This window comes from Ictalurus furcatus, chromosome 2 (assembly GCF_023375685.1).
Source record: "Ictalurus furcatus strain D&B chromosome 2, Billie_1.0, whole genome shotgun sequence".
Lineage (NCBI taxonomy): Eukaryota > Metazoa > Chordata > Actinopteri > Siluriformes > Ictaluridae > Ictalurus > Ictalurus furcatus.
In genome coordinates, this window is record NC_071256.1 from 12,942,913 (window position 1) to 12,958,390 (window position 15,478).

The 15,478-nt window shown below is 40.2% G+C and overlaps 1 protein-coding gene across 1 annotated transcript; it reads left to right on the forward strand.

Annotated features, from left to right (window-relative positions):
- Positions 1-2,380: 2,380 nt before the first annotated feature.
- On the forward strand, positions 2,381-14,090 carry slc25a23b (solute carrier family 25 member 23b). The gene is made up of 10 exons (XM_053648765.1): positions 2,381-3,096; positions 7,445-7,568; positions 7,954-8,041; positions 8,181-8,292; positions 8,375-8,533; positions 8,868-9,014; positions 11,246-11,359; positions 12,775-12,942; positions 13,137-13,287; positions 13,506-14,090. Exons 1-10 carry the CDS (start codon positions 2,896-2,898, stop codon positions 13,685-13,687), a joined length of 1,446 nt encoding a protein of 481 aa, XP_053504740.1. The 5' UTR covers positions 2,381-2,895; the 3' UTR covers positions 13,688-14,090.
- The last annotated feature ends 1,388 nt before the right edge of the window (positions 14,091-15,478 follow it).

A 15,478-nucleotide genomic window follows, 5' to 3' on the forward strand; every position in this document is an offset into this window, starting at 1 on the left:
CTATCCTTTCTGTTATTTCAATGCAAAAGTTATTTGCATTTTTTGGTGAACCCTCTGAGATATGCTTACATAATTCTTCTCTTTTTGGCTGTCTTTAATGTATCTGCCTACATCCTGCAAATGGTTCATGATATTTTCAGTAGTAAATAGGTGTTTTTCTATTTCAAATTGGGAGTAGAGTTACATCCATATAATTTAACACAGGAGCTTACACATACCATTATTGCTATTGTTTTTGTACTAACTAAAAATGTGGCAAAGACTGACATATACCCTTGTGTATTTAATCGCTATATCTGGGGTTTAATCATATTTCTCTTTCCACTAAACTGACTGCAGTGTGTAATGTCAGGTATATGGAGTTGACACTGGTGGTACATGGACTGTCTTTGCAGATTATGTCATTCATTGCTTCTCAACTACAGTCTCTGAATTACCACTTCATTATTACGTTAATTGCTGTTAATCCACCCACTGTTGTGTGGATAATACAGTTACGTCTCAACTATCTGCCATACCCTGTGCTTTGGTTGTATTATAACATACTGTAACATACTGAGTCAAAACATTAATTTGAAATAACACAAAATCATTTGTTCAGGCACTCTATTAATGCTCCTAGTTCAGTGCAGTGTCTCATACAGTACTCCTTCTCACGGCTTCCCCTTCTAATCTTGTCCAATGCCATGAGCGCTGATTCATTTGTTTCCAATCAGTTGTACTTCGTCACTACACTGTAGATCTACATCTGCTAATCCATGTGCAGTCTAATAATAACAACCAGTGCACTGAACTATTCTGCGTTTTCCATTTATTTATACACCTTAACAGCTGACATCTGAGACAGGGTACAAACTAGGCATACAGCTGAATGTTACACTCTCAGAATAAAATGTACCAAACTTTATCTTTCCTTTTCATTGATTGTCACTTACATGATACCCTGTGAAACATATTTTACCTAAACATGCATGGAGTAAATCTTTACTCTAAAATGTAACTATGGTTTATTTATATACCTTGTTTTTTTTTTTTTTTTTAATTTTTAAAAATTTTTTTTTTTTTTTTTTTACAGGTACACCTAACAATTCAATTCAACACAGTTCAAGTCCACTGTATTTGTATACCACCTTTAACAATAGACACTGTCACAAAGCAGCTTTACAGAAATGTTTAGATCCCTAATGACCAAGCCAGAGCAGACAACATGAGGAACAACCTGTGAGAGGAACCAGACTTAAACTGGAACCCATTCTCTTTTGGGTGATACTGGATAGTGAGATTATATATTATTACTCTTCCACAACTGTATAAGGGGAGAGCAGGTACACGTGTACTTCCCGATACTTTTAGAGCTGGCCGTGTAGGGGTCAATAGTTTTAGAGCTGGACAGAGAAGGCGCCAATAGTTTTAGAGCTGGACAGAGAAGGCGCCAATACTTTTAGAGCTGGCCATGTAGGGCACCAATACTTTTAGAGCTGGACAGATAGGGCGTCAATATGTTTAGAGCTGGACAGATAGGGCGCCAATACTTTTAGACCTGGACAGATAGGGTGCCAATACATTTAGAGCTTGACAGATAGGGCACCAATACGTTTAGAGCTGGACGTGCAGTTTCACTAATACTTTTAGAGCTGGATGTGTAGGGCACCAATACTTTTAGAGCTGACTGTGTCGGGGGTCATTAGTTTTAGAGCTGGACAGAGAAGGTGCCAATACTTTTAGAGCTGTCCATGTAGGGCACCCATACTTTTAGAGCTGGACAGCTAGGGTACCAATATTTTTAGAGCTGGACAGATAGGGTGCCAATACGCTTAGAGCTGGACAGATAGGGCACCAATACTTTTAGAGGTGGAGAGATAGGGCACCAATACTTTTAGAGCTGGACAGATAGGGTGCCAATACTTTTAGAGCTGGACAGATAGGGCACCAATACGTTTAGAGCTGGACAGATAGGGCACCAATACTTATAGGGCTGGACAGATAGGGTGCCAATACTTTTAGAGCTGGCCGTGTAGGGTGCCAATACTTTTAGGGCTGGACAGATAGGGTGCCAATACTTTTAAAGCTAGGCAGAAAAGTCATAGCACACCTTTCCTCAATAAGGCGGTCGATTTGACACCTCATTCATGGGTCTATTTTGGTGTACTACTACTACTACTACTACTAATTATTATTATTATTATTATTATTATTATTATTATTATTATTATAAGTAGGCTATGCAAGAGAACAATAAAATGATTTGCAAGCACCACTAATAAGGAAATCTTATTTTTAATCCCGACCCTCAGGTCGCTCTGAGAGAGAGAGAGAGAGAGAGAGAGAGAGAGAGAGAATGAGAGAGAGAGACAGAGAGAATGAGAGAGAGAGAGAGAGAATGAGAGAGAGAGAGAATGAGAGGGAGAGAGAATGAGAGAGAGAGAGAATGAGAGGGAGAGAGTACTCACTCCACTGCGCAAGACAGAGGACGGAGGGAGATGAGAGATAACGAGATTAAACAGACTCAGTAACGTCGGTTTCGTTTACTGGTTTCAGCCGAAGAGAAATCTTTACGTTTTAACAGTCTCTATGGCTGAGTGTCAGGGATCCGCTCTTCAGACCCGGCTGGCAATAATGCAGCGATCTCTCATCATCATATAGTCTCTGCGGTAAACTCACCTCCGCTTCTGTAGGAGAATCAGTGCAAGTGATACGGGGATTAATATTACATGGGGCATGTAGTGTACACTGGACCGGGTACAGGATTAAAGCTCGTATAATCGGAGCAGAGTTACAGTACAGGAGCATTCCCGTGCACCAGGCATCAGGTAAACAGAGTTTGGATCAGTGCAGTCGAAATTTCCCCTGGTTCGGTAATAAATCCTATTACTTGAGAAAGCTCAAGTGTTTCACATGGGAGAGGCGAGGGTTCGGCTGCCTTTCGCTTGGACCCGGGCTCGTTGTCAAGATGACAGCGCTTCAGAAACTGAGCGGGAGAAGCGATGGGCTGAGTTGTTCGACCAGCTCGATGGGAATAAAGACGGGAGGATAGATATTAACGAACTTCGCAGTGGACTCGCAGCATGGGGGGTCGTCCGCAGTGACGTGGACGAGGTGAGCCATCTTCAGACTTTTAACACGGGACCCAAGACCAGGCTGAGACTTCCGGCTGCCAATTAACCTGTTAATTGACTCGAAGGAATCAGCAAAAAAAAAACAAAAAAAACAACAACAACAACAACAAAAAAACAAAATATGTGTTAGGGGGGATGCAGCAAAGTCTAGTTCTGTTTATATGAACTAGCTAACACTAAAAACTGGGTCGAGGGGTGGCCCCACAGGTAATCTGTTTAAAGCAGTAGTGTGATTGTAGACTAGAAATAGCCTGAAGCTATTTTGGATAACAGAAGGATGAGAGCATGTGTAACTTCTCAACTTGCAACCCAAACACAAGCTCAGATTTCTGAATAATTCAGAGATCTACTGTCTAATGTTCTAGTGGTGTGAAACTGTTAAGGTTTCAGGTTCGATCCTGCTGTGCAGTAACACTACCACTGCCATGCTGCCAGCTTGCCTTGAAGATGTTCTCTCTATCCTTTCATTTTCTCACATTTATACCAACCTCATACACATTATTACGCAAGAACAGGGATTACTGTAATCGTTTTATATACGTTGTGTTTTTATTTTCCCAACACACATAGAACAACCAATGTTATGCAATTGAACTCATTTTACAATTAGACAATTAGGTGGTAAATAATCCTCAAACACAAGGAGAGAATTGTTCGTCTTCCACAGATAATATGGGGAAGGATATTATAAGCGACACATCGTTTAAAACTTGTTTTCAATGAGGAAACATGTCGGTTAAATAGCTTGTTAAGTAACACTAACATTAACAGTATCTGAAGTAGCACTGCTCGAGTTTATGCTCACTTGTTTCAACTCACCAGTTCTGTTTAGGTTCAAACAACCATAGCTTTAATGTGTATTTCACATGCGGTTCTCCCACAATCTGAGACCCGATTTAAGTGTAAATTTCACTTGAACATTTTAAACAGTAACTGTATAATTGATTTGCCTGTTAGAATTAGATTCACAGTTGTAACAATGTCCTGGATAATGTACTCTGCCATAGCTCTATTGGCGCTATTTTGGAGAAAATGCTTGTGCACACAAGGCAGTTTTCCTTGTCTGAGTCACTTGAGTCCTTTGATACAACTTGCTTGGTTGTACTTTCTTTCACTTTCCTAGTTTGTTTGTTTCCTTGCAGAGAACCAGTATCAAAATTGTCAATTTATGACCATGACCCCATGTGGGTAGCCTATAAACGGTCTCCACTACAGTACGTCATGCTCGTCGCCATGCTCCTTTCTGTCAAAGAAGTGAGGAAGTGGATTTAAAGATGCTGAGTATAGCACTTTAATCCTGTTTTATGCTAATAAATCTAATCCTGTTACTGTTAAATCTGCGCCATCAGCCGAGAGTGTGTGGATGTACCTTGGGTGACGATAACTCTAGTATTTGATTTTATTTTGCCACAGTTGACTGTGTAATTAGAATACATATGGCCCATTGTTTGAGTTGGCTTGTTAGAAGTGTGGGCTCTATAAACTTAAATTAAGTCCATGATTGATTGTAAATTGTTAAGCTTTGTCAACTTTCACGACCTCCTGTATTTCAGGGCAGGATGGCGAGCTGTTTGTTCTCCCCAGCCAAAATGGAATTGGATGATGGACATGATTAATGCCCAAATTGTTTGGGAATAGAGCATCTTTGACAAGCACTTACAGAGCATTGCCCTAACTACAGCACAATGCTGATAACAGCTCGCAAAATTGCGCTTCACGGGCAATAGAAATACTGCTGGCTGTTCTTTACATTCCTCTGATGCTGCTGAGTGACGCGAGCAGCAGGTATGGCTGCAGATCCCACTAGGCAGAAAAAGGTAAGCTCCTATGCAATACTACTGTGGCAGGAACAGAAATGGACAGAAGACTTGGACCATCAGTGGAAAATGAAGCGCGAGTGACTTCATGCATTCAAACCCAAATTAGAGAAGCTGGCAGAGAGCATGGGCCACACGCAAGGACCGAAATGCAACATTGCAATTAAGTGCAGAGCTCAGGGGAGCTTAGTGCAGCTGCCTCACATGCACTTATGTATATTTGAGTGCACTGAAGCTGCTATCTGATAAAAGTACATGCATACTGACCACAATGGCACATAGATGCACTGGGCACAGTTATCACAGAGAAAGCACTTCGGGCTATATGAGTCTTAAAAACAGGGTGTTGCAAATCACTCAGGTTGCTAAACACAAATGATAAGACAAATTTGAGCGGTGAAAACACTCTGGACCATCTACTGCTGGTACCTGGAAAGGCCACTCATGCTCAATGATTTTCTCCTTCTGTCTGAGACACAAACTAAATATGTGAGGCAACAGATTACATTTAGACATCATTTTACACCTGCACATTTTCCCAGTATCAGAACCTCGAGTGATTCTCATTCTCAATGGTGAGCAATATTTATCTGAAATGTGTCAGAGCTGTGTGATCACCAATATGGACCAGTGTGAACACTTTGAGTGATTTTCATTTTCAATAAATGTATGTGTGACGCTATGCAGCTCAAGGACACAGTGGACTTCTTGGAATATTGGCAGCTTTCCAGCAGCTCAGTTGAGTTGAGTTGAGTTCAGCTATTACTGAATGTTTATTATCAGCTGTTACTGAATGTGTTGCTCTGTTTTTGGGCCTATTCGTGATGATATGTGGAGTTTTACTCGCAGGTCCAAGATATATTGAATCTCATTTTTACTAGGTGTTGGACTTTCCTCCCAGTTTTTTTTTAATCATGTGCAACACTCTACGGGGCTTCTGCCCATATAATCGATATTATAGTTAAAAAGGGGAAACCTCCATGAAGGCCTGGGGAACCTCCCGGACTACAAATAATGGGGCTTTCAAACCATTTGTTCCAATTTTGGCTACGTTTGTACGCAAACTTAAGAATCATGTTCTTAAGCATTTGATAAAGCACTCCACTAACCTGTCCATTTGCGGATGATGAACACTGGTGCAGATCGCTTTTACGGTGTACAGACAGTGTGCCACATTAATTTACAAACTCCCCCACACTCCCGCTGCATACTCCTGCTACACCACACCCTAACCTGTCACAGTATGGTACGTAAATAATTTATGAGTGCTGTTCATTATTGTCTGATGAGGTGCATCTATCAGGATGTTACAAAACAAATGGGGTATATGGCCTTCACTAGTTCCAAAGGAAACCACCCTGGGGGGTTGTCCAGTACAGAAGGAAATAGAACGATAGGTTACATATCTAACTATGGCTGTACAACTGAGTGGACTGCCAAGCGACCTGGGTCACTTGGGTTGATGGGAATGACCAGAGGACAAGTGTGTTGAACTGTTATAGGCTATACACTTGACGTGAAGGTCATACAATGAGGACTTAGCTATTTGTACTCTGCAAAGAAACAAACAGGAATACTTCAATCGTTTTTAAGAATACCACAGTGCTAGTCCTCTGTGTAATGCTAATACAAAGTTACCCTAAATACACACATACAAATAACATAGAAACATAGTTCATAGAAACCAACAGATTGTCTATATTCATTCATTCACTTTCAGTAACCACTTTATCTTGGGCAGGGTCATAGGGCATCGGGAGCCTGTCCTGTGAACACCGGGTACAGGGTGGGAGAGTTCACCCCAGATAGGATGCTCGTTCACTGCAGGACATCATTTGGAGACTGTTTGTCTCTGATGGAAATGGGTAACGTCTGTGTCAACATTGTGGCCATGCTGTCAGGTTGTGACTGTGTTAGTCATGTGCTGTAATGCAAAAGGAGAGATTAACACTAGTGCACAATGTGCTTGGGTAACTGCTGCAAAGAGAAAGCTGCTTATCATAGTTCATAGTCTGCCACTTTTATACACTTTTCCTCTTTCATACATTAAATAATGAAACGGCCTTATATTAAATTATATGACAGCGGTTGAATACATGTTAAATGAATTTTGATTTTGATACTCATTAAACAGTTTTTTTCTTTAAACAATGGCTGAATTATGAGTTATGGCATCCATGTTTTCGGTCCGGTTCCTGGTACATTTCTGCTTATGAATGAATGTTGATGTGCAAATACAGCATTTTAATACAATATTAAAATGTACAAATTAAAGGAGCTTAAAAGCCAATATAAATTCCAATTTAAACCTAATTAACTATATAATATAAATACTGCTGATATTTTCAAACAACTGATGTCAAACTATGCCTAGCCCTTTGTCCTTTACAAAACACCATATGCATATCACATACGCCTTTCAGTCCTGCTTCTTCTTCCTTCAAAGCTTCTTTTGTCTTGCCTCACCCTTACTTCTCACTCATCCCTGACTGATGCCTCTCATTCCTGCAGATAGTGCGTGTGAGTGATACCAATCTTGATGGACAATTGGATTTTGAAGAATTCACCCAGTATTTGCGCACCCAAGAGAAAGAGCTCAGACTCATGTTCCACAGTCTGGACAACAACAATGATGGTTTGTAATGCTGTTCATACAAAGGAAAATAAAAACACTTTAGACACTAATCTTATCTACTGTCTTTGTATAGTTTCCCTGAATAATGAAGTATAATGTTAAAGTGGCACATAGATATCAGACATCAAAAGCTATGTTGTGCAATATTCTGATACTGATAGTTTATTTGACCATATCAAATGATCTGATAAATAATAAGAAGACACTGGTTTCCAGAAGTAGACCGGATGCTCCCAGAGGAAAGTCCTAAATGATCAAACAAATAAGAAAACCTTGAATATTTTGGTTAATTTGATGGATGAGCAGTTTAATCATTGATACACTATGATATTCTTTATATAGTATTTGATGTGCAACATTGTTGATCTGATTTGCCATTATTTAGGTCATATAGATGTAGGAGATATCCAGCAGTCTTTGCAAAGTCTGGGTGTTAAAGTGTCAATTGAGCAGGCCTCCAGGATACTGCAAAGGTTTGTGATTAAGAAAAAACCCACAAATCCTATCTTTTTAGTAATGAACAATCTCTCATCACAGATCTGAGTTGTGATGAGTTTTTATGATCGCTGGCAAATCTATTTTCGCTCTTTGTTTTGTTTGCTTGATTTTCAGTATGGACAGAGATGGCTCAATGACCATCAACTGGAATGAATGGCGAGATCATTTCCTGTTCAATCCATTCCACAAAATGGAGGAAATTGCCCACTTTTGGAAACACTCTTTGGTTAGTTTCTCAAAAGTGCAAGATCATTTGTTGTTTTAATCCTTCTTGGCAAAGAAAAATACTTTGATACATGTTGCTGTAGATGCTTGATATTGGAGAACACCTGACAGTGCCAGATGAATTTTCTGAACGGGAGCGGAGGGCAGGATTGGTCTGGAGGCAGTTAGTTTCAGGCGCAATTGCAGGAGCTGTATCCAGAACTGGAACTGCTCCGCTAGACAGAATTAAGGTTTTCCTACAGGTAAAAACAGATCATTTGGTCGCAGTTCTTTCTTACTATTGCTTTGGTGAGTTTACCAATAGTAAAATGTGATGAGAGAATGAACATGTTTTGGCCCATTATGCATACTCTAATCTTTTGACTAATTATGTTCAAGTGAATTATGTTCATTCCTTTTGGTTTGGATAATTTGTCAATAATAGCAATTGATCAGACAATGAACAAGAACTGCTCCATTGCACAGACACAATGTTTTCCTTCAAGTAAAGATTATTTTGTCAAATTTCTTTCAGCACTTTCTAGTTTTTTTTTTCTTTTAAGGTTTCCTGTTAATCATGTTTTCTTTTTGCTACAGGTTCATGGGTCAGCAGGTGTTAGCCTGTGGTGTGCACTGCAGCGAATGGTGCGGGAGGGGGGTATCATGTCCTTATGGAGGGGCAATGGCATAAATGTTGTCAAAATTGCTCCTGAGTCTGCAATCAAGTTTATGGCATATGAACAGGTAGGACACTTCACAGTCAATATGTGTGTGTGTTTTATTTATTTTGTGTCTGCATGTACAAAAGAGCCTCTTGCTCGTTTGCCTCTGAGACAAATATGTCTTGCAAGCTTCCCTTGTTAGCTACGTTAGCTATATTAGCGCACCCATCGGGCATTATAAAGCTTCTAAACCGCAGCTTTGGCCGATGGTGTGATGGTTATCCCCTCTGCAACTAGATCACTGGAGCTTGATAATAGACCAGTTGCTACTGAGCACAGTCCACAGTGTATTCAACTGTCATTTACAGTTTCATCATCAACGATCACCAAACAGAGGTGCACAAGCCAATTGGTTATACTAATTGTGGAAGTGCAGTTGGTACTAGACAAACAGGCAATACTGTAGGAATGGTTGCACAGACCACAAAGCCAAACAAATTTTTTTCAATATATTTTCTGATTCCAAAAAGGGGGTTGGATGAATGAAAGTGTAAGGAACATATAAATTATGACTCAACATCAGCATCTTTTTAAATGAAAGCTGTGTCGCTAGCACTTCAACAGGAACTCCTAAACGGTCTAATGTACTAGTGCAGACCAACAACCCCATGGTGGTATTTTACATTAACTATTGGGGGTCACAAATTACAAGTGAAATTCAGCTGGGTGAACATGTTCTGGAAATGGGCCGATGCTCCTGTCTCAGAGAGCTGCATATCCACCAGGCTGAAACAATCAGAGAGCAAATGTGCTGCGAGCCTATACCCAGATCCATAAGCTTATACCCAGATGCACAAGAAGGCATACTCTCCCAGTTGAGCAGGCAATTGTGGCAAAGCAGACCTTGAAATTTTAGGCATGGCCCCATGCTCTGTATACTGGTTATGTAAGCAACAGCATCTTATCACACAATGTTTTAGAGCTGACTAAAAGTGGCTCCTTCTAAGTCTACACTAACAGTGTGGCAGCACTGGCTGTGAACAGGTTACAGATTGATGGAAGCATATAAATTAGTCCAAACTTTTCTTAAATGTTTCTGAATGTGCAGAATGGATCCAACCTACATGCGAAACAGTGATCCCACAGTGGGACCCTGAATTGGTAATAAGAAGCTTATGTCATATGAACAAGTGGAAAATTAAACTATGACATCAGCTTTTAAAAAAACAACAACTGGCTGTCACTACAGTCAGTAGTAGGTGAATTGCTTGTGTTATTGGTTGTCACACATTATCAGTGTTCGATATCCAACTTAAATGTCACACTGTGGCCAAACCCAGCATTCATTCAAAAGAATTTGATGCTGAAGTATATCAAAAACCCTATCAAACTGTCTATGCTTCTCAGAAAGAATGTCACCAGACCAGCCCTGGGTCTAAGTAAAGTGACTATCAGGAGTCAGGTCATTGACCAACTGTTTATTTGCTTTGGTGAGCACCATAAAGTGTTTGTATAGGCATACTTGAAGGCAGGTCAAGAAGTGTCTTCTTTCATTAAATACCATTTGACAAGCACCAAGTCCCCTAAGAGAAGTGTCTTTGTGGACATTTGTGAAGTAGCAACATGGAGTTCAGCATCTACACCCAACAAAATACAGCATTAAGACTATGAGCCAATGTTATCCTTAAAAGAGTTCAATGTCAGTAACATGAGTACTTTTATCACTCTCAAGAGAGAGTAGTATCAGAATGTTGAGCGATTTCTATCCTCAGTAAGGAACATTATCAGTACAAGAGTGATTTTTATTCTCAACTGTCTAAAGAACAGTATCTAATGAGTCTCTTCCTCATCAAGAAGCAGTATTAACACTTCAGAAACACACAGAAAGTGTTTCTCAGTCTCAATATGTCTGAAGTATGGTATTTGAACCCTCATGATGACTTTGATACAGGGGATTCACTAGTTCTGAAGGAAACTGCCACAAGAAAACATCACATGACTGAAACAGGTCAATATATATACACAGTTTTGGGAAATGGTCAGTGGTATGTAAGTAATACAGTGACCATTTAGTGTCAATCCAGTGGGGTAATGAAACCAGTTCAAATTGGTTCATTGATGTCATAGTGTCAATTTCAATTTAATTTGTGATCCTCTACAACTTAAGTTATCTCGTTCAACTCCTTCTTCATTTCATTACTGCAAAAATAGCATTCACTGATCTCCTGCAGTCTTATAAATTCACATATTTACAAAATGTAACATTTGTAAACATCTTCTTATATGTCATGTCATATCCTTTCATATCTGTAGATAAAGTGGCTAATTCGAGGCACAAAGGAAGGGGGCACACTGAGGGTTCAGGAGAGGTTTGTTGCTGGCTCATTGGCTGGAGCCACTGCTCAGTCTATCATCTACCCCATGGAGGTAAGAAAGTGAGACTGAGAAAGAATAAGAGAGAGGGGGCTCTTAAAAGCTGCTGTCAATATAATTTTTATTTGTGATTTTTGCAGCTTCCAATTAACTGCTGTGCTATAGCACTTGGATATACTTGGAATAAGTGGATATAAACGTCATCATAATCTTTATTTATATTGTACTATTTGAGTTTCAGACTGCTTTACATCTAAAAAATTAGAAAGTCAAAACATTATTTATTATTTAAGTATATATAGTAAAGACACAGTAATGAACCGATTATTGTGATTCTACAATCTTCAGTTAATTAACTATAAATCTATTAAATTTATAATGGATGTGGAGCCCTGGGTGCAAGGTGGGAGAGTTCATCCAGAATGGGATGCCATTCAATCGCAGGGCACCATTCACACACACACACACATACACACACACACATACACACACACACACACACACACACACACACACACACACACACACACACACACACTACTACAAATCATGTTAAGGATATTTAACAGCATAAAAGGGCAAAGAACATGAAACCAGAATGCTATTAATCTGGATTTTAAAACACGTTCTGTGTAGAGCTTGCACTCTTTTTTTTTCTTTTCTCTGGAACACTAGGGCCAATATAAGAAAAAAACATCTTCCACACACTGTGAGTGATCTTTGGAATTAACATTAGGTCTGTCTCAGCTGAGCAAATGTCACAGAACAGACTAAACGTGTTTAGGAGATTAGAAGATTGCTCATATGCTGGTGCTAAACCATTTAGAGCTCTACAACTCCTAAGCAGGACTTGTGACACATTGTGTCTGTGGACACCTCCGTGGGCGGCTGTGGCTCAGTTGGTAGAGTGGGTTGTCCACTAATTGTAGGGTTGTAGGTTCGATTCCCAGCCCACATGACTCCACATGACTCCACATCCAGGCCCATGTGACTCCACATACCGAAGTGTCCTTGGGCAAGACTGAACCCCAAGTTGCTCCCGATGGCAAGTTAGCGCCTTGCATGGCAGCTCTGCTACCATTGGTGTGTGAGTGTGTGTGTGAGTGTGTGTGTGAATGGGTGAATGAGACACAGTGTAAAGCGCTTTGGATACAAGCGCTATATAAGTGTGCCATTTACCAATTTACCATTACCTCCAGGAAGCTTCTCTGGATGTCCATTAAGCATCTGCATGGCAGCTGTGTAATCAAATTGGACATGGCTGTGTAGAGCAATATCATAAAATGTGGAATTTTGTGCCATTAAATTGAGAAAATTGGAATGATTAACAAAAAAAAAAGAAGACTTTCTTCTGCTTCAAAATATATTGCACCAGGGGGATCCTTTGCTGTATAATTATCATCCTGTTTTCTGTAATTCTTTTTCTACTAGTTTGTTCCTTAACCACTGTTTCTACAATCCTTTCCTAGGTATTGAAGACGCGTCTAACTCTACGGACGACAGGGCAGTACTCTGGGATGGTAGACTGCGCCAAGCAGATTCTTCATAAGGAAGGGGTGCGAGCCTTCTATAGGGGCTATGTACCTAACACACTTGGCATCATTCCTTATGCTGGCATTGATCTGGCTGTTTATGAGGTATGTTCATGTAAGTGCCACACGTCATTGATATGTTCCATGAAAACCCTAGCTCATTCTGTCTTCTATCAGGGGGGTAAGTTTGTAGGTTTGTACTCAAGTCCATGCCTTTTTTTGTCTTCCCACAATATTTCATGGTCCACTCCAATTCTCTCTCTCTCTCTCTCTCTCTCTCTCTCTCCCTCTCCCCACAGACTCTGAAAAATGCCTGGTTGCAGCGGTACTGTATGGGTTCAGCTGATCCTGGTGTTTTGGTGCTGCTTGGCTGTGGCACTGTGTCAAGCACCTGTGGCCAGTTAGCCAGTTACCCGCTGGCCCTTATCCGTACTCGCATGCAGGCGCAGGGTGAGTGAGGTCCTGGAACATGTGACAATGAATTTTTAAAACGATTGTGAACATCACTTTCATAAGATTACTATTTTGTTCTCCCATGGTATTCAGTGTGTAAGGATAACCCTGACAGGAATTGGATAGCATAAACACAAATCATTGATGATTGCTTACATCTATTTAGGGGATTCTTTCATTTTCTCCAATGCTATCCTGTACTTTTGTCTCTGCAGCTTCCACAGAGGGTGCTCCAAAGCTATCCATGGTGGGTCAGTTCAAGCACATAGTGACCCAAGAGGGTGTCCCAGGTCTGTACCGTGGCATTGCCCCCAACTTCCTGAAAGTCATTCCTGCTGTTAGTATCTCCTATGTGGTCTATGAGCACATGAAGAAAGTCCTGGGAGTTGATTCGTAGAAACTGCTACCACAGTATGACAAATGACAAATGAATATTAGAAGAAGTGGGCATGCCTTAGAAGACTCAAATGAAGAATAAACCAAGACGAAGCAGACCGATGACTTGGTGATGAAGCAGAAGAGTAATGCTCAAAACCTAATCTACATTATATACAATCATCTGCAGCATATTTACATTATAATAGATTGGAAGGATGGCACTTAATTTGAATAGGTCTACAAACACATGGGTGTTACAAACACATTCCTTATTCCATTTTTTATTGTAATTACTAATTGCCACAGCGGTATACTAAAATGTTTGTTTAACAAGCTCAGATAACTATTTTTTATTGAATAAAACAAAATGTTTTATTACTGGACGTTTCACAGACGATGCTCTTTTGAATTAGTTTTTTGTTTTAAAATACAGTGTTTAACTTTAAACTGATATCGCCTTCATCAACTAACTTGTGCATGTTGATGTTGGGAATTTTTATAGGATTGAATTTTTTAATTTGCAGTGGTTGCTCTATATGTTTGGTTCAATGCATAGTTTCATGAATAGTGCAAAACATCAGAGCACTGCAAAATATGCTTTAAACCTATGTTTAGACATTTTTACTAATTTCAAGATTTAAATTTTTTGCAGTACACCGAATTTGGAAGTTTTCATATGTAACCTTGATTCTCTGACTGAGTGTAGGACCACCTGGGCTGTTTCCTATGGAACTAGTGGAGGCCATATGTCAAGGTTGCCACAAGGGTTTGTAATGTGTTGTAATATTACTCCCTGTTGAGAATGAGAATCAAAGGGTGATATTGTTCTTTAGTGAGGATAAGAGTCACTCAAGTGCTGATCCTGTTTTTTGATGAAGGAAAAGAATTGCTCAAAATCAGCGTGGTGCGATACTGTTCACTATTAAGGAAAAGAATCGCACAATATTCTAATAGACTTATAGGCTTACCACAGAGTCCATGGACTGTGATAAAACATTCAGTCTGTGAAGTCTGGCGAATATAGATGATGAACTCTCCACTTAGTGCTGCAAGGAGGAAGTCATAGCACGTGTCAAATGGCATTTAATGGAAGGCACCTGCTATACTATACTTGCACAATGACTTACCAAACTTTGGACATTGAAGCCCCTTTACAGCTCTCCTCAAGGCAAACAAATAGCCAGTCACTGACCCACCAGCAGGCAGTCATGTCCACAAAATGCTTGAGAGCACTCACTGGACAGGCCTGGGTACATTGTCATCTGTAAGAGTACTCTTACAAGAGTTTGTGGCGGTTGTGGCGCAGGTGGTAGAGCGAGTTGTCCACTAATCGTAGGGTTGGCGGTTTGATTCCCGGCCCACGTGACTCCACATACTGAAGTGTCCTTTGGCAAGACACTGAACCCCAAGTTGCTCCCAATGGCAAGTTAGCACCTTGCATGGCAGCTCTGCTACCATTGGTGTGTGAATGTGAATGGGTGAATGGGTGAATGAGACAGTGTAAAGTGCTTTGGATAAAAGCGCTATATAAGTGCACCATTTTACTCTGGTATTGATTGCAGACTGAATACATGATAAACATTAACACATGCAATTCAACAACTCATCTGGCTGCAATGATGTACAGAAAACTACTTCCTTAAGTGACGACCACCTTATACGTGCATACGGTTCACCTAGTTTGGAGTCCAAGTTCCACTGCTGGACCATTGTTTCAAGTGGATATTGGAGACATTCTGCATGATGACTGCAACTCTGCACTAAGAGCTCATGAGTTCTTAGTGGTAAACCCTCAGACAATCCCTGATGT